Raw genomic sequence first — 20,071 nt, forward strand, 5'->3', positions numbered from 1 at the left:
TAGGGATAAACTGTCTAGTCACAACCTTCCTGATTTGATGTTTTATAATGAACGGTCAGCTTCTAATGGACAAGGTATTGCTAATTTATTCAAAGATTTCTTTCAGACTGTTTACTTACCCAGTAATAACTATCTCAAGTTACCCAGTGCACATTTAGATAGCAACATCGGTGCTTGCTTCAATATCACTGACTTTACTGTCACTGATATTTTTGATGGTATATGTTCTCTTCCAAATAAAACTTCCAGCGGTCCAGATGGTGTTCCTAATTTCCTGTTAAAAAAATGTGTCTGCACTGTTGTTGGGTCATTACTGTTATTATTTAATAAATCCTTACAGTCTTCTACATTTCCAGGTGCTTGGAAGGAGAGTTTTGTTGTACCCATATTTAAAAAAGGTAAGAAGAATGACATAGAAAATTATCGTAGTATATGCATTCAATCCGCAATTCCCAAACTCTTTGATAGTTTGGTAGCTAAGCAGCTGTCGCGGGTGTGCAGGGGTCTGATTTCTGAATCTCAGCACGGTTTTTGCAGACAAAAATCTACAGTAACGAATCTAATTTGCTACCAATCTGATATCTTAAAGCATATGGAAGATCGTAAGCAGATTGATGCTATTTATACGGATTTCAGTAAGGCATTTGATCGAGTTGATCACCAAATTCTCCTTAATAAATTAGCATCCATAGGTTTTCATGTCCATTTTGTTGAGTGGGTTAAAAACTTTTTATCTGGTCGTACCCAACGAGTTAAAGTGGGTGGTCTTTTTTCTGATGTTATTACTGTAAGTTCTGGTGTTCCACAGGGTGGGCATACGTCTCCCCTGTTTTTTGACTTATTTGTTAATGATATCGTTAATTGCTTCTTATATAGTAAATGTTTAATGTTGGCTGATGATGTAAAATTTTGGCGAGTTGTGAATGATATTGAGGATCAGAAACTTTTACAGGCTGATATGGATCGCTTATTTGATTGGTGCATTTGCAATAATCTTCAGTTATGTGTTGAGAAGTGTTGTTATATTAGTTTTTTCCGTAAGTTAAACATAATTGATACTGCTTATCACATAGACTCTCGAGACACATCACTATCACGAGACATATATGTCTCGTCTATTAGAGATCTAGGTGTTATCATGGATGAAAAGCTCTCATTTGTCGAACATATCAATTCATTATCCGTAAAAGCTTCTAAATTACTTGGATTTGTTAAAAGAAACTCTAAATATTTCTCTGTTGATGCTGTTAGGTTGATCTATTGTTGTCTAGTCAGATCTGTATTAGAATATTATTCGGTAGTTTGGTCTCCGTACCATCAAATTCATATTGACACTATTGAAAAAGTCCAACATAAGTTCCTAAAATACTGTGCTTATAAAACTCAGACTTATATTGAGAACCATGATTACACTGGGATTGAGCAACGTTTATCATTAGCTCCCCTTAGTGTTAGGCGTGATATTTCGGGAGGTGTCTTTGTTTTCAAAATCATTAATGGACTTATTGATTGTCCCAGTTTGTTGGATAGTATAAGATTTAATGTTCCATATCCAGGTTTACGCTACAATATTACCTTTAACACTGCCTTTCACAGAACATCCTACGGTAGTAACATGCCTTTAGATAGATATATGTGCTTCCTTAACGGTTTTGATATGGATCTGTTTAATATAAGCCGGGCCAACTGAGGAGATCTCTTGCCATGTGATAATTAGGTCTCATCTTGCAATGTTGTTGTATTTTATTATTGTATTTGTGCTTTGTATAATTTTATTGATTTGTTTCAGTTACATGTGTACATTTTATATTTTATTTTTCTAACTGTTATGTTTTGAATATCTTGCCTGGTGATTTTTCAAGCCTTTGCTTTTCTTATTTTTACTATTTATATTGTAATGAATGATTGTACCTCATTTTTTATTGTATTATTGTATTTTTACTGTTAATGGGGTTTTCCCGTGGATAAATAAATAAATAAAATAAATAAACAAAATAATACATTGGAAGATGACACAAAACTCAATAAACGGAAAAGCTCCTAGAGTAGATAGAATAACAACAGAGATTATAAGAATCATGGGAAAATGAATAACAAATTTTACTAAAAATAATGAATAAAATATGGAAAAATGAAGAAAAATCCCGGAAGATTGGAAAGTGTCACTAATAGTACCTATACAGGGTGTTTGGTAAAGAATGGGCCATAGCTTAACCTTAGATTCCTGAGGTTAAAATAGGTCGATTTAAGCTAACTTATCTTAGTACAAAAGTTGATAATAACCGAAATACAGGGTGTCAAAGTTAAACTTTTATTTTATTTATTTTTGAATATTTTCTGACAGGCATGGGACAACAACACGAAATTTGGTAAGTGGTGCTGGTACTGTACACCCTACTAAATTATGTTAAACAAACGTTTCTTGCTACTACCAGAGGCGTACGACGGGGGAACATGAATGGTTGACCCTTCCCAAATTCTACGGCACTGGTGGAATTTCTATTTTCATGCAATTTTTTGATTCTTCAATACATTCTATGTAAATAACATACCCTACATTCGTAACGATAAAGCCATTAGTTTTCGAGATATTTTAAGCTAAAAACGAATGAGCATAATACATTAATCAAAATATAAGTGTGCCTTTTCATTTTTAACTTCAAATATCTCGAAAACTAATGACTTTATCGTTACGAATGAAGAGTATATTATTTGCATAGAAAGTATTGGAGAATCTAAAAATTATGCTAAAATAGCAGTTTCATCAGTGGCGTAGAATTTGGAAAGGGTCAACCATTCACTTTCCCCTGTCGTACGCCTCTGGTATTAACCAGAAACGATTATTTAAGATAATTTAGTAGGGTGTACAGTACCTACACTTTCTGCCAAGTATCATAAGGATATGTCAAATAGTTAGTACCGGACACACATAGTTCTTAGAAAGTTAAATAAAGAATAAATTATTTAAAAATGTCATATTTGGCAGAAAGTGTAGGCACTGTATGTACGTCCGCAAATGTTTCGTTTCCGAGATACTTGATGTTTAATTTTTTCTAACAAACCGACGATTTATTTATTGTTTTAAAACCAGTTGAGATATGCAAATGAAATTTGGTAGGTTTTAAGAGATAGTTATTGCGGATTTTTTGGCATAAAAAGAATTTTATATTCACCATTAGCGTGCATACGGGTAATATGATCGGTCATATTGAACGTATGCGCGCTAATGGTGAATATTAAATTCTTAATTGTATGTCAAAAAATGTGAAATAACTGCGTCTTAAAACTCACCAAATTTCATTGGCATATCTCAACCGGTTTTATAGCAATAAAATAAATCGTCAGTTTATAAGAAAAAATCAACATCCCGTATCTCGGAAACGAAAAATTTGTGGACATACGTTTATAAAGCCAACTGTAATTATTTTTCATGCAGAATTATCCCTTAAAGTTTGTCGCACTTATTTAGAAACACCGTGTATTGATGAAGAACATGTATAGTTGTTAAAGCACATACATTTTTTATTATCCAACTTAACGAATCAATCAAAAAACAGAATGTTAAGAAAACCTCAGGCTATAGTTGGGTTTTAATTTCAGTATTTTATAGATGCTAGAATATTCCACAGGGTGATGCGAACTTTGAGAAAAAACAGTTTGATTGGTACACCCGGTATACAATGAAAATGTACCTATTTAGCAACAATATTATTACAGTGGTATTGTTAAAGAATCAGGCTATAACATGCTCAAAAAATCACTTAAATCGGCCAACAGGTTTAGGAAATATGAGACATCAAAAATGACCAAATTTTTAAGTGGGCCGATTTCTATGCACGTAAGTTTATTTAGCAAATTGACACCTCTGTAGTTTTCGGGTTGTATCTTATCGCTCTTTTTGAATAATAAGATCAGTTCGCAGTTCGCTTGTTCTCCATTCTTCTGGTACTCTATATCTCTTATAATTTTGTTAATTAATGTTGTCAACTTATCCGTCATTTTTACCTGTTTCTATTCTTTAAATTTTCAAGTGTTTTTTTGTAATTCATGCTTGCTAATGTGAACTTCGTTTATTGTAATTTCTGGTGTTTGTGGTTTTAATAGCATTTATTGTTCCTCTGTATATAATTTCTTTAGATCATTGCATACATCCTTTTCGATGTATTTCGGGTCTATTAATTCCTTCTCATTCGCTCTTTGACCTCTTATAAAGCGCCACATTTCTTTTTGTAAACCATAAAAATCATGCGTTCCAGTGCTAGTTTTTAATTCTTGTTACAAATGCATGTTTCATTTCTTGTTCTGTTATAACATTCGTAATATGTAGTCATAATTATTAAATATTTAGTGGGAAAATCTTACCCAATCTTTACAATAAAATATGTAAAAATATACTTATGGCTAATACAGAGATACTGTCACTTCTGAATGAAATACTGAATGTATTTTTCACATTCATAACAGTATTTAGTTGATAGAAAATCAACGCCAATTTTTTTGGAAAAAAACAACAGAAAGTTAACAAACGAATAAAATCAAAAGAAATTGGAATAAAATCATCATTTGAACAAAATAACAAAAATGTGACGTTTATAACGTTACAGTATGTAACAGCTGATTCTGACGATAGAGAAAAGTTCAACACTGAACAAAGTGGCCTTTATCATAAACCACTTAATAAGTAATATATAAGGTTCTTGTTACGATATTTGAGGTCTTTAATTATTTACCTTGTGAAATTTAAGATAATATCTTAAATTTCACAAGGTAAATAATTAAAGACCTCAAATATCGTAACAAGAACCTTATATACCTACACTATCTATACAAGAATATACGAGACATATCTTTTATAATTTGTATACTGGGCCCCTATTTAAATGTCACTACCAAAAATAACTTTCCATCTTTATTTAAACTGAAGGTAGCATTCCGCAACAAGCGACAGATAGACGAGACCGAGACACCAAACGAACTGTCGCTCCTTAAAATGAGTACGCGACCGAGACAAACGACATCGCGAAATGTGCGTCTATACTTCAGTATATGATTTACTATTTTATTTGGGAATGAAGCCACAATTTTAGTTTGAAATTAAATTTATTTGCTTCCACTTCGGAAATCGTTATCAAAATATGTATTTTGATAACGATCTCCTTCGGTTTCCGAAGTGGAAGTCAAAACGTCAAATAAATTTAATATCAAACTAAAATTGTGGCTTTATTATTATTATTATTTTTATTAGAAGCAGTCGAAAAATACACATAGTTTCAAAAGTTATGCATCACCCCTCGTATTCACGATGTTTACGCTTTTATAAATCCATATCTTTATCACATATTTAATGGGCCTTATTTATAAAAAATATACCTTTTTTGGTTCTTTATTTTATTTGAATACCCATTTAATTGACCTGGTTTTGCCAAGGTGTAAACATTTGAAAAATTTATTCTGATGAAACTTTTGAAAACGTGATTAAAAATGAATCGTACTTTAATTTCTGAGTTGGACCGTATAAGAATAATTATCGATTTATTTGAAGAAGGCCATTCACAGCGGTTCGTGGCGGAAAGAGTGAGAGTTTCTCAGAGTGATGTCTCACGGATATGAAATAGGTTCCTGGAGACAAACTCGATACGGAATAGAGCTCGGTCTGGTAGACCGCGAGTTACCAATGATCGACAGAATGGATATATCAGAATTTCCATCCGTAGAAATTGTTCTAGGTTCGGGCTCTTAGCTACTAACTCCATTAGCAATTGGTCTTCCTCACCAATAAATTTTATTTCGGACGTTATTATTTTTAATAAAAAAACATGCACAAATCGGTACTACAATAGAAGTGTCGCGCAGCGACCGACTTCCCTACTGCTTTTGTAGGAGACCGAAGAGACACAGACAAGCGGCAGTCGTTTGTAGCTTTGTCTCGGTCGCGGGCTACAGAACGGCCCTGATATAATTGCATTGAGAGCAGACGTGGAGAGACCACAATCGGTCTCGCCTATCTGTTGCCTATCTCGGTCGCTTGTTGCAGAGTGGTACCTTAAGTTTTGCAGAATGGTACCTACATTTTATTACGATATGTGTAGGGCTGTAGATATCACGAACTATCAAAGTTTAGAAGCAGTCGAAAAAAACACATAGTTTCCAAAGTTATGCATCAGCCCTCGTATTCACGATGTTTACGCTTTTATAAATCCATGTCTTTATCACATATTTAATGGACATTTAATTGACCTGGTTTTGCCAAGGTGTAAACATTTGAAAAATTTATTCTGATGAAATTTTTGAAAACGTGATTAAAAATGAATCGTACTTTAATTTCTGAGTTGGACCGTATAAGAATAATTATCGATTTATTTGAAGAAGGCCATTCACAGCGGTTCGTGGCGGAAAGAGTGAGCGTTTCTCAGAGTGATGTCTCACGGATATGAAATAGGTTCCTGGAGACAAACTCGATACGGAATAGAGCTCGGTCTGGTAGACCCCGAGTTACCAATGATCGACAGAATGGATATATCAGAATTTCCATTCGTAGAAATTGTTCTATGTCTGTACCAGCCCTCCAAAGAGAATTCAGGCATGCTACAGGAGTCAGATTATCGTTGGCTACAATAATAAGAAGAATTTTAGACTCAGGTTTGAGGAGTCGTCGACCAATAATAGTTCCTCAGCTACAACCTAGACATATTTTGGACCGCCTCCAGTGGGTTTAAGAACACATACAGCTCCCCCAACAGTTTTGGAATTTTGTGCTTTTTTAGACGAGACCAGAATCTGTTTAAATAGTGACAACCGGCGAATTCGTGTGTGGCGAGAGTCAACAAGAGCTGCACAACTAGCCACACACGAATTCGTCGGTTATCACTATTTAAACAGATTCTGGTCTCGTCTAAAAAAAGCACAAAATTCCAAAACTGTTGGGGGAGCTGTATGTGTTCTTAAGCCCACTGCAGGCGGTCCAAAACATGTCTAGGTTGTAGCTGAGGAACTCTTATTGGTCGACGACTCCTCAAACCTGAGTCTAAAATTCTTCTTCTTATTGTAGCCAACGATAATCTGACTCCTGTAGCATGCCTGAATTCTCTTTGGAGGGCTGGTACAGACATAGAACAATTTCTACGGATGGAAATTCTGATATATCCATTCTGTCGATCATTGGTAACTCGCGGTCTACCAGACCGAGCTCTATTCCGTATCGAGTTTGTCTCCAGGAACCTATTTCATATCCGTGAGACATCACTCTGAGAAACGCTCACTCTTTCCGCCACGAACCGCTGTGAATGACCTTCTTCAAATAAATCGATAATTATTCTTATACGGTCCAACTCAGAAATTAAAGTACGATTCATTTTTAATCACGTTTTAAAAATTTCATCAGAATAAATTTTTCAAATGTTGACACCTTGTCAAAACCAGGTCAATTAAATGGGTACCTATTCAAATAAAATAAAAAACCAAAAAAGGTATATTTTTTATAAAAAAAGGCCCATTAAATATGTGATAAAGATACGGATTTATGAAAGCGTAAACATCGCGAATACGAGGGGTGATGCATAAGTTTTGAAACTATATGTAGAATTGAACCGTGAACATTTTCGCCCATTTTTTTTTATTTTACACGTCAATAATCTCAAAAAGAATGACCCAACTAAAAATAGTTGCTTTCTCTCTTGTGCAATGAAGCATTACATCAGTCTACAATTTTTTATTGGCAAAATAATGAATTAACGAGTTGGTTTCTCTTTTTTGCACTAGAGCATTACATCAGTCTACAATTTTTTATTGGCATGGAGAATTAACATATAAACAGAGTCTTAGCGACTAGCCAAGAGCAGGTGCACCAAAAACGGTAACCACTCAGAAAAATATCGATGCTATGCGCAAAGTTATTTACAAGATCTACATGTGACTCAAGACCCCAATTCAAAAAATTTTAGAGGAAGTTTAAAAAAAATAGTTTCACCTTAGATACCGAGATACCGAAAAAATTCTAGACCTCTTCGGCGCAGGAAAGGCAAAAAACGTGTAGAACATCATGAAAGTAGTGAATTTAATTACATGAGCCAAAAATTAAACGACATTTCAGGAGCTTGGAGGAGTAAGGGCGAACCCGAAAAATGGTCATTTCAAAAACAGTCTCATCTTCCTCAGATACTTTTAATGCGTCTGTATATTATAACAGCATGTTTTGCCCTTCATACTCCTAAAATTTCGTAAGAAATAATATACCAATCCATTCATGTCAGAAACTGAACTGCATAATCGTCTAGAAGAGTAAGGGCGAACCCACAGGCTTTCGTTGCGTTTCAGTTCAAGGTTCGCCCCTTCTCTGTTAACGCACCGGTGTTTCTGTAATTCTGTAGCTTAGTAGCTTTAATTGGTGAGATACAGTGACATACAGAAGACGAAGAAACCGTAGACGATGGAAATCAAATTGAATTCAACTGAAGCTTTATTTGTGAATTTTATTAAAAACACTAGGGATGTTTATTTTTATAAAATAAAAAGTATTAAACCTCTTTTTTTATTTCATAAAAATCTTGCAAAATCCTCTTAAGTTTTTAAGATCTGCCTAAAGGATTTCCATACCGAAAGATTAGGGTGCAATTTGCATAATAGTAGAGAAACTAAATTTGCATAAAGTTTATTGTATATTGTAATTTTTATTAATACTTGGCGATAAACTTTTCGCTTACAAAAGCGCCTTTCATTATGCTGTTCAATGCTTCTGAGAAAAGATTGTAGTAATGAGCCGATGTATCGATAGAACGTGACACCGACAAAAACCATCTTTACAAAGTGAATATAAGGCATAAATAAGAAGGACTATTATAGTAATTTTATAAGGTAATACTTTATTATATCAATTTACTATTTTAGTTGGGAACAAGCCGTAAAATTAAAATAATAATTCCTAAGATTTACACGTTTTATTCACTGTGTAAAGATTTTTTTGGCATTGTAATAATACAGAATATACACCGTATCTCTCGGTAGACCGCACGCTATAGTAGAAATGCGACGATAAACCGCATAATCTAGTAGCATCACTTGTTCGCCCTTACTATTCTAACATGTTTGTAAACTTTAACTCAGTTTTCCCTAAACATCATTTTTGCAGTTCGCCCTTACTCCTCCAAGCTCCTGATTTGTCTGCTTGGCTATTCCAAAGTAAAGAAAAGCCGACAAAAGTAATGTGTTCCCGACGTTTCTCCAAAAAAGAACTAATACTGCTGATTTATATAAAATCATTTGTTTCTTCCTCTTTATAAGCAAGTGTGCTTGTTCACTTCTTGCTATTTTGACCACACGGGCCTCCCCATTCTGCTTATGTGGTTATTCCATTATTTTCTTTTCTATTTACTGTCCTCTCGTTTATACAGGGTGTCCAGAAACTTTACCGACAAACGAAGACAGGAGATTCCTCAGATAATTTTAAGACATTTTAACCTAATTCATCTAGTCCGAAAATGCTTCCTAAGGGAGCTAGAGCTCTTTGAAGATGACGTCTTGTAATCAGTTTTTCTTAAATACCTCCACAACTCTTATATTTAGAAAAACGAAAATTGGTACACATATTTATCTTCCAAAGATAAATAGATTCCATCTATTGCGAATTTCTAGTACCGTCATAGGCGTCCGTTTTGGGTAGGGCAGCGGTTATTTTATCGCATGACTTTTATGTCTTTAACTTATAAGCATTTTTGATACTGGATTATTAAATTGTAATATATTCTAGTGCTAAAAGGCACTCTTGCTTTAAGTCGGTAGGTCACACCGTTTTCTAGAAAAATCGATTTGAAAATTTTTCGTTTTTTGAATTTCCAAACAAAAATTTTTAAAAAACCATTTAGAGAAACGAAAACTGGTACGTTTATTTATATTCCAGAGATGAATCGATTTCATTAATTGCGAATTTCTAGTATCTGTCATATGCGTCCGTTTTGGGTAGGTCAACGTTATTTTATCGCATAACTTTTTTGTCTTTAATTTTTGAGCATTTTTGACTCTAGATTATTAAATTATGAAGTATTTTAGTATTAAAAGTTACTCTTGCATTAAGTTGGTAAAATCCACCGTTTTTTTTTGAAAATTTTTTCAATTTTTTTTTTCAAATTGAAAAATTTTCAAATCGATTTTTCTAGAAAACGGTGTTCTACCTACCGACTTAAATCAAGAGTACCTTTTAGTATTAGAATATCTCACAATTTAATAATCCAGTATCAAAAATGCTTAAAAGTTAAAGACAAAAAAGTTATGCGATAAAATAACCGTTGCCCTACCCAAAATGGACACCTATGACCGGTACTCGAAATTCGCAATGGATGGAATCGATTTATCTCTGGAAGAAAAATAAGCATACCAATTTTTGTTTTTCTAAATAGAAGCGTTCTGGAGGTATTTAAGAAAAACTGATTACAAGACGCCATCTTCAAAGAGCTCTAGCTCCCTTAGGAAGCATTTTCGGACTAGATGAATTGGGTTAAAATGTCTTAAAATTATCTGAGGAATCTCCTGTCTTCGTTTGCCGGTAGAGTTTCTGGACACCCTGTATACTGTATGTTAAATTTTCTTCTAATGTGTTCATTCCTCTTTCGATCTCTCAACGTATTTCTTGTAATTATTCTCAGTACTCTCACCTCTGCAGTTTCCAGTAGTCTTTGTGATGTTGCTCTGTCGGGTCTTGTTTCTGATGCATATGACATTATTAGTCTTACACTGGCTTTATAAATTCTTGACTTCATCATCTCAGTGTTAATATGTCGGTTTCGCCATACAGTGTTATTAAGGCATCCTGCCAGTCTAGTTGCTTTTTTACTTGATACTCACTTCTTTGTCCAGGTATCCATAGCTGGACAGTGTAATTTGAAGGTATTTTATTTATATTACTTGTTCAATACTGATGCCATCAATTTCTATTTTACATCTGATTGGTCCTTTGCTAATTACTATTGTTTTAGTTTTCTGAGATGAAATTATCATATTAAATTATTTTGCTCTTAAGTTAAATCTGTGAACTAGTCTTTTTCAAAAATCATTTGTTTGAAACGACGAATCATCCTCCAACAAGATAATGCAAATCCGACCTCAGTTCGCAAGACAATCGAATTTTTGACTTAACAAAATGTCGAACTATTAAACTATCCTCCCCGAAGTACCGACCCGTCTCAACGTTTTTTTTATTTTTCAGGAAATAAAAATAATATTTCCAAGGTCGAAAAATGATTAGATGTCCACGGATTCCAGTCATCGGAAAATACAGTCTATTAATAATTCAAAGACGCAATTTTGACTGTACCACAAAAAAGAAAGAATAATTGCTTCCAGAGTTTTTTTTTATTAACTCCTTGAGCGATCTGCAATCTGCCTATTAGGCAATAAGCGTTTTTTTTTGACAATGAAGCTGATGACATGAAGAGTATTATTCCAATGAATAATCTCTTTTAAATATATCTAAACCGAAGTTAAACATTGTTGGTATGATTTTACAATAATTTGCCTTAAAAAAACTAAAGTCTGTGTGATATAGATAGATCGGATGGCAGTAGACGTTTTCGTTTTAGCCTACCGATTTCATTGGCATCTCGCACGTTTAGTTGGGCCGCATGCTGAATGATTTCGTTACTGACGTAGTAGGGAGCATCAACAATAGTTCGTAGTACTTTATTTTGGAACCTCTGCAAGATCGATATGTTGGAGTTGCTAGCAGTTCCCCACAGCTGGATGCCGTGTCCACACAGGTTTTAAGATTGTTTTGTATAATATTTTATTGTCTATGGAGAGTTTTGATCTGCGACCGATGAGCATGTTTCTTAATTTGAGGCTAAGTTGCTTGCGCTTAGTGAATATGTGTTTTGTCCAAGTCAGTCGTCGATCCAGGTGCATTCACCTGGATCACCAGATTGTGGAAATTGAACAGGTGGGCACGTTTCTCTGTGGAGGGTAAGGGCCGGTTGTTCGAACAGCTAATCAAAAATGGAATCAACTGATCATTATCAAATATTTAATTACTGTCACCAACTGTCAATGTCAACTTTGTTTTGGGTTGCTGAAAACATAATTGATTACAATTATGAGATTTATTAATCAATTATGTTAATAATTGTTATGTTAATTAATAATTAACATTTAATTAATCAATCAATTATGTTAATTATCATAATGATAATTAACATCATTGATTACAATCAACTGATTGACGTACGAACGAGGGGTGTTGTTATTTGATGGTTGTTAAGGGGACTTAATTATAATCAACTTCTTGATTAGCGTTTAAACAACCAGGCCTAAACGTCACATGTGTTGATTTCAATCCATTTGCTTTTATATATATTTCAATCCATACGCCATCTTTTTAGCCAGTTTTGGACCTTGTCTAGACTAGTTTGCAGGTTCCTAGAGGCTGATGTTGGGTCAGTGTGGGACGCCAAAATGGCTGTATCATCAGCAAATGTCGCAACAGTGGTAAGTCGTGTTGATGGCACGTCTGCAGTATCCAATAAGTACAGAATCGGTCCAAGTACGCTTCCTTGTGAAACTCCTGAATTTATTGGATGCAGCTCTGTATATTCACTTCCATGTTTTATTTAGGAATATATGATATTTGGTATACTAAATTAATATTTATTGACGGAAAACTCCATTTTACAATTACAATTAAAAGTCAAAATTAAACATTGAACACAAGTTAACTTACATTACTTACAATAAAACTAACGACATAAAAAAAAATTAAAATCAAATTAAAATAATTCACGTGAAATAGTCCTTTTAAAAGCATTTAGTGTGACTCCCATAAAGTCTATATTTGGAAACTCATTTACACTAGAAACAATTCTATTTAAAGGCATATTTTCTGCATGACGTGTATTGCACGATCTAGCGGATAGCAAGGGACATCTCAAATTCCTAGCTGGAACATAAAAATCTATTCGACCCAGAATGCTAGGTGCAACAATAATACCATTTAACACCTTAAATACGAAATTAAGGTCAAAGTATCGCCTGCGATCCTCTAGACGGTGCAAATGAAACATCTGCATGACCTGACTGGAATTCAATTGCATTCCTCTAGTACCTAATCTATACCGCAGATATCTAACGAATTTATTTTGAATCGATTCAATTCGATATTTGTGATTCTCATAACTTGGACTCCAAATCACTGAACAATACTCTAGTAATGAACGAACATAACTCAAAAACAATCTCACAATTACAAACAAATTATTAAAATCATATGACATTCTGATGACTAACCCTAATGTCCGATTAGCACGCGCAATAATGGCATCATAATGGTCCACGAAACTTAGCTTACTATCCAGTAACACACCTAAATCCTTAATTACCTGAACCCTAGATAAATCCACATCTCCTATCTTGTATTTAAAATCACTGGTGGTCTTATTACGTGAAAAAATAATATATGAGCATTTCGAAGCATTCAATCTAAGATTATTTTCCTGGCACCAATGTACTAAAGAATCCAAGTCTCTCTGCAAACCCTCACAATCAGATTCTGACCTAATGCATTTAAATATCTTTAAGTCCATATGTATGGAATCATACCTGACATCTGTCAGGTATGATTTTAGAAGTTGAAAGTGGGGATGGGGTAATAGCTTCTTTAGTTTAACTGGCAATCCTTCATGCCACACCTTGTCGAAAGCCTGAGATATATCGAGGAAAGCTGCTGAACAATATCTTTTACTATTCAGGTCCTTATTGATTTGATTTACCACTCTATGAACTTGTTCTATTGTCCCGTGTTTATTGCGGAATCCGAATTAGTGATCTGGAATTATCTTTTTTTCGTCTATTATAGTTTTTAGCCTTTTAACATATAGCTTCTCAAAAACCTTGGAAATAATTGGCAGTAGACTTATCGGTCTGTAGGAAGACAACTCTTCTGTTTTCTTCCCGGGCTTGGCTATCATAACGATCTGGGCAACTTTCCAGATGCTAGGGAAATAATTTAGTCATAGTATAGAATTAAAAATGTAAGTAATAAGTCTATAGCACTTTTCGGATAGTTCTTGAAGAATTTTTCCAGATACCAAATCGAAACCAGGAGCTTTTTTATGTTAATTTCTTCTATAATTGTTTGTTTGACTTCTCTAATAGTGAACTTGTTATGAGGCAGGTCCATTTGGAAGGGTACATTTAGATAGTCGGTAATTTCGTGTTCTTCTTCAGCAGATAATTCTGAAGGAAAGGGCATGAAGACTTTTTTTCAGATATTTGCCAAAAGCTTCAGATTTTTCTTAATCATTTCTGGCCAGGTGTTATCATTTCTGATTGGTGGATTTGGCAAGTAAGACCTTTTTATTTTTATCGTTGCTTTCCACAGCGACTAATCTGTGGCCTCTGTAGGTGTAAGGCTTTCCAGGTAACACTGGATTCCCTGATTTTGTTCTGCTATGATTAGCTCTTTCAATTCTTTGGTGGCTTTGTTCAATTTTTTCTTGTTTTCTGTGGTCCTAGCTTGTTGCCATTGTTTCCTCAAGTGAAGGAGATGTTTCATATTTTCCTTGACGCGTTTCATAGTGTGGGATAGCAAGCCTCCTGTATAATCTTGGTCAACTTTTCTGCCTCTACTTCTATGTCAATTTCAGTTTTTAATGGATGATTTAAGGTAATTAAATGATCTAATTTTTCCCTGAATACTCCCCAATCGGTTTTATTATTATATAGGGATGGTTGCTTCCAGAGTTGAGTCGAGCAAATGCAAAATTGTGTTAATATTCGTGGATAATACTTCGAAAAACAAAAATAAAGTCTTTAAAAGCTATTTAATGTTTTATTCCAGCAAATTTTATATGCAAAACATACCCACTAGTACTTCAATGCTGTTAAGAATCAAGTCAGATTACAAAAATTGGCAGATTTATCATTTTTATAGCATCCCTTTCCAATACTTACAGTTGTCCTAAAATTTACGATACGAACAGATTAAAATTGAAATGATAAGATCAGTGAGAATTATATTTTACCAATAGCGCATTTGTTACTTATATTCGAGGTAGCAAAAATATACAATATGATAAATCAAAAATAAATACAAAAAATAAGCCAGAATTTAAACTGGACTAGATATTTTTCTTTTAGAAACGTTTAGTAGAAACTATTATTACTTAATCCTAAAGAATAATACTAAATAAAGTTGGCCTAGGCCACATAGTTGTATTGGTTTGGGTTGTCCTTATCGCGTTCCATATAGTCTCTATCGATAAGGGATTCAATGCGTTTTTTCAGGTCAGCAGGCTAAAAATAATAGTAAATTAATATGTGTACATATATAATTGAATACGTAAAAAAACTCCACTACAGTAAAATAAAAAAATAAAGCTATAGCGTATTTCAGACATGCGATGCAGTGTACGAGAGATATGGCAAAACAAACTAAAATAGAATTTTTTGACAACTTTGCCGCTCTTCACGGCAGCCACCGTACGAACAACATACAATCCGTGATTCTTAACAATTCCGTCACATTAGATATTTAGAATTACATGAATAGTAAACAATTTCTTTTTATTTATTCTAAAATGTGAAACTGCCATAATGAGTAATGGGATTTTAATAGGTTAATAATTACTTATTAGGAATAGAAAACATATTTAATAACGTTTCCCATAATTAGTGATCTGATTAGCGAAAATAAAATTAGTGATAGAAAATCTGTAGAGTTGCAGTAACTTTGAAAATTGCGATTATAGTGTCGGTTCTGTTATTTTTTACGAGCTTGGATAAATTTAGTAATGGCCCACGTAATTGTTTCACGAAAACGCGGCCTACATTTCAGTGTTTCAGAAAAGCAGATAATCATTAATTTTCGAACTATCATTTGGATCGCCGTGGTAATGATTCATTATCAAATATAATAACGCTTGTGTCTGAAATAAGTGGTGTTTACGAAAGGAGTATTTACAAAGTGCGTCAGGAGTATGCATCACTTGCTGGTTTCCAACAACCGAAGAAAAAGCCTGAAACCGGTAAAATTTTATCATCTCGTGAAAATAAATAGGATGAGACAGAAAAGACCGGTATCCGTAGAATAGTGCACCAATTCTTTCGGGAAAATAGACCACCGACAATTAACTCTATTTTGGCTACAGTAAACGCTGCGGAGCATTTGCCCAAGAAGCACACTATATCGTTTATTGTGTGATATCTAGTTTAAGTTCTAAACGCTGTAGAAAGTCGATATCAATTGAGAAACAAAAGATAATTTCATGGCGTAGTCGTTACCTACGATTCATTCGTCGATGATACCGCGAAGAAGGCTACAATCAGGGACGCGCCGTCGATATGGGCAAGGTCGTGCGGCGCACGACGGCGCCAAGGCGTTAAAGGCGCCCTTTGACTCGGCAATTTTAAATAAATATCCAATTCAAAACTAAATATTTTTTTAAGCAAAAAAAATTGCCAAAAATAATTTAGTCCACGCATTCCCAAACATTACTATTGCGTTACGTGTATTATTAACTATACCGATTTCTGTACCTTCAGCCGAGAGATAATTTTCTGAACTAAAACTAATTAATAATTAAGTACTAAGATCTAGAATGGGTCAGGAGCGGCTAGAAAATCTTGCTGTTATTTCTACAGAATCTGAGTTTTTAAGGGAACTGAATATTGAAAATCTAATTAATGAATTTGTCAAAGGTAAAGCAAGAAAAGTTCAATTTCTATAAGAAATATCCGTTGGTTTTAATCATAATAAGTGTATTTGTTTTAAAAAAAATCGCAATATAAATATGTTTTATTTTTTGATTTTCAGTTTTTTTAATTTTAAGTAATGTTTTATAACTTTAACATAGTTTTTATTCTGTTCTGTTTTATTGTGCAATATAGTGTTTTATATATTATTTTTAATACCTACTAGACTACTAGAAACAACAGAGATAAAAATACTTCGACGAATATCAGGGAAAAGTCTGTTGGATAGGGAGAGAAGTGAAAACATAAGAAGAACATGCAATGTAGAAGATATAAATGGATGGGTGACAAAACGGAAACAGGAGTTGAACGAACACATTAGTAGAATGGCAGAGGATAGGATAGTACGAATAGCACATGATAAGTCACCAAATGGACAAAGAAGAAGTATTGGCAGACCAAGAAAAAGATTATGCGATAATCTAAACAATTTAGGAGGCTAATATTTAAGAAGGAACAGGCTTTAAAGCCTACATACAAGAAGGAAGAAGAATATATTATATTTTATAAGTGTACTGTGTACCTACTGTTTCCTTAAAAAAAATCTAGGTAGATGTATAGTAGGGGAGCCCAAGCGGGAATTTTTGCAGTTACTCGAGCGCGTCATATTATTACATGGGGAGAAACCTTGTACCCTGAAAATGTACCTCGACCATATATTGGCTCTTAATGCAGGGGAGTTCGGTTCGTTAAGGGGGGGGGGGGAGTGAAAAAAATCAATCCTTAGAAAAAATCGAAATCGTCAGATTAAGATAAGGTAAGTTAAGTACTTGGCAAAACAGTGTATATTTCAAAAATCTGCCGATTTGTAAAAATACGCACTCAATATTTTTGAAAAATCTATCGAATGATACCAAACACGACTTCCCACGGAGAGGGGTGGGGGCAAATTTAATATTTTAAATACGGACCGCGCGATATTTCGCGAAATGAACATCAGATCGAAAAACTGAAAAATACACTTATACAATATTTTTGACAATTCTATCGAATGGCACCAAACACGACCCCCCACGGAGGTGGGGTTGGGGGTTACTTTAAAATCTTAAATGGGAGCCCCATTTTTTATTGCAGATTTGGATTCCTTACGTAAAAATAAGCAACTTTTATTCGAGACATTTTTTCGAATTATGGATAGATGACGCTATAATCTAAAAAAACGATTGCTGGAAATGGAAAATTAAATTAAAAATGGGAAGTCTCCACTAAAATAGAAAACTTTACTTTACTTTTTTTGGTTTTAGGACCTACTCTTCACAACACAATAGGTCCCCAAAATATGGGCTATAACTTGATATAACTGGTTATCAGCAAAACGTTACAACCAATGAATATCAGAGGGTATGGAATAAAGTTAGAAAGAGTCTAAACTGCGATAGAAACAAAGAAATAAGAATATGCATCGAACAAGCCATAAGCGCCCTCTTTGAACTAAAAAAATTCTCATTAAGAGAGATACTACATTAAACCTTAAAATCAGATTAATAATCTGCTACGTATTCTCCACATTTCTCTAGAGCTGCACTTTGAGATGGGGATCTTTTGACGAATATTACGGACAAGTTGGAATGAATAAAAAATGAAATAGTTTTACACCGAATTAAAAAAACCACAGAAGTAACGAAAACAATAAAAATTAGAAAGTTACAATATTTCGGCCATGTAATTAGACATCCAGAGAGTCATAATCTTTTACATAGACACAGCCTTCTACACCTCATAATACAGAAAAAGACGGCCGGACGAAGAACAGCTTGGCTTCGAAATCTACCGTGGTATCAAGAAACATCCGCCAATCGGTTTCGATCTGCCGTAAACAAAGTTATTATTGCCAAAATTTTCGATAACATTCGCTAATCGTACAGGGTCCTGAAAGAAGAAGTGGTGCTGAATAGAAATAAAGCCTAAATTCAGCAAACTACAGTTCAGACCAGGTCACCTCAATACAAAGGGTACCCCCCGTTAAGATAGGCAAAATGCTCTCACTCTCAGAATTCAATTTTTTTAATTTTTTTACGTTCTATGTAAAAATGAGATTACGCGGATTTTTAGCTTGCCACCCCCTTTACCCCTCCCCCACAGCCAAAAACGTAGATTTTTAGATTTAATTTTTTTTAGTTGGGTTGCCATTGATTTAAAAATTTCAAAAAATTCACACGTGTAGCTGAGGCTTTTACAAAACATGTTCATTTTTTATGGACCCGTAGGTCAAGTGTACATAACTTCAAATTTTTTTTAAATTGTTTTAAAGCTCATAACTTTTTTTTGGAGATGGCTGCAGGTCCAATTTTTTTTAATACTGTGTATTTTATCAAAAGCTATCTGATTTTTTCAGATTTTTTCAACTGCGCCATCTTGAAAAATCAGGAAAACTTTTTTTTAGGGGGTTTTTGGGGATTTTTTCCATTTTATAGACTTCAAAATAGATCAACTCAAGGTTTTGTTGATATATCATGTATAATTTGAAATAACTGAGTATTTTCGGATATTCAAGAATTGTGCGAAACACTTTTTTTATTTTTTACGTTCTGTGGTTAAAAAATTAAGACTCGTAGCAATTTTAGCCCACCACCACCTTCCCCCTCCCCCACAGCCAAAAAAGTCACTTTTTCGATTTTATTTTTTTTTAAGTTGGTTTGCAATTAAATTATAAATTATAAAAAATTCACACGCACAGGTGAGGCTTTTACAAAATATCTATTTTTATGGAACCGAAGGTCAAGTGTACATAACCTCATTTTTTTTTTGTTTTTTTAATAGGTACGTATAATTTTTTTTTGTGATGCTGCATGTCTAATTTTTTTTTGTGTTTTGTGTATTTTTTTTTAAAACTATATTTCTGATTTTTTTTCACATTTTTTCGTAAGGTGCGCCATTTTCAAAAATCTGCAAAACTGTTTTTTTTTTCGGTGGTTTTTAGGGATTTTTTCCATTTTATATACTTCAAAATAGATTAACTAAAGGTTTTTTATAGGTTATGTATAATTTGAAATAACTGAGTGTTTAGGGATATTCAAAAATTGAGCAAAATACCTCTAAACCCCCCAAAAACTGTGTTTTCAAATTTTTTAAAAGTTTTTCAGCGGTTACTCATACAGGCCTGGATCCCGTGTATCAAAAACAAGTTTATTAATAGCAAACTGAAAATTTGTTAATAGCTTAACAGTGTCTAGTTGGACACTTTTTGATGTACGGGAATGCTGGAATAGGGGAAGTTTTAATTGTTGAACAGGTTACAAGTTTCGAACGTCAGACTACGAAAACGTCCCATGTATTTTGTTGGACAGTACTTCCAATTAATTTTTTAGCTTTTCATTAAACTCTCATGCAAAAATCAAACTGC

At 33.8% G+C, this 20,071-nt stretch overlaps 1 protein-coding gene across 3 annotated transcripts in view; it reads right to left on the bottom strand.

Annotated features, from left to right (window-relative positions):
* Positions 1-14,786: 14,786 nt before the first annotated feature.
* Positions 14,787-20,071, bottom strand: part of LOC114343472 (cullin-4B) — a 193,247-nt gene continuing 187,962 nt past the window's right edge. For all 3 annotated transcript variants that reach the window (XM_050663479.1, XM_050663480.1, XM_050663481.1), the window contains exon 5: positions 14,787-15,270. In XM_050663479.1, coding sequence (XP_050519436.1) covers positions 15,175-15,270 — 96 coding nt within the window. In that variant the 3' untranslated portion in view covers positions 14,787-15,174. The remainder of the gene's footprint in view (positions 15,271-20,071) is intronic.

The sequence above is a fragment of the Diabrotica virgifera genome, chromosome 10, assembly GCF_917563875.1.
Source record: "Diabrotica virgifera virgifera chromosome 10, PGI_DIABVI_V3a".
Taxonomy (NCBI): Eukaryota; Metazoa; Arthropoda; class Insecta; order Coleoptera; family Chrysomelidae; genus Diabrotica; species Diabrotica virgifera.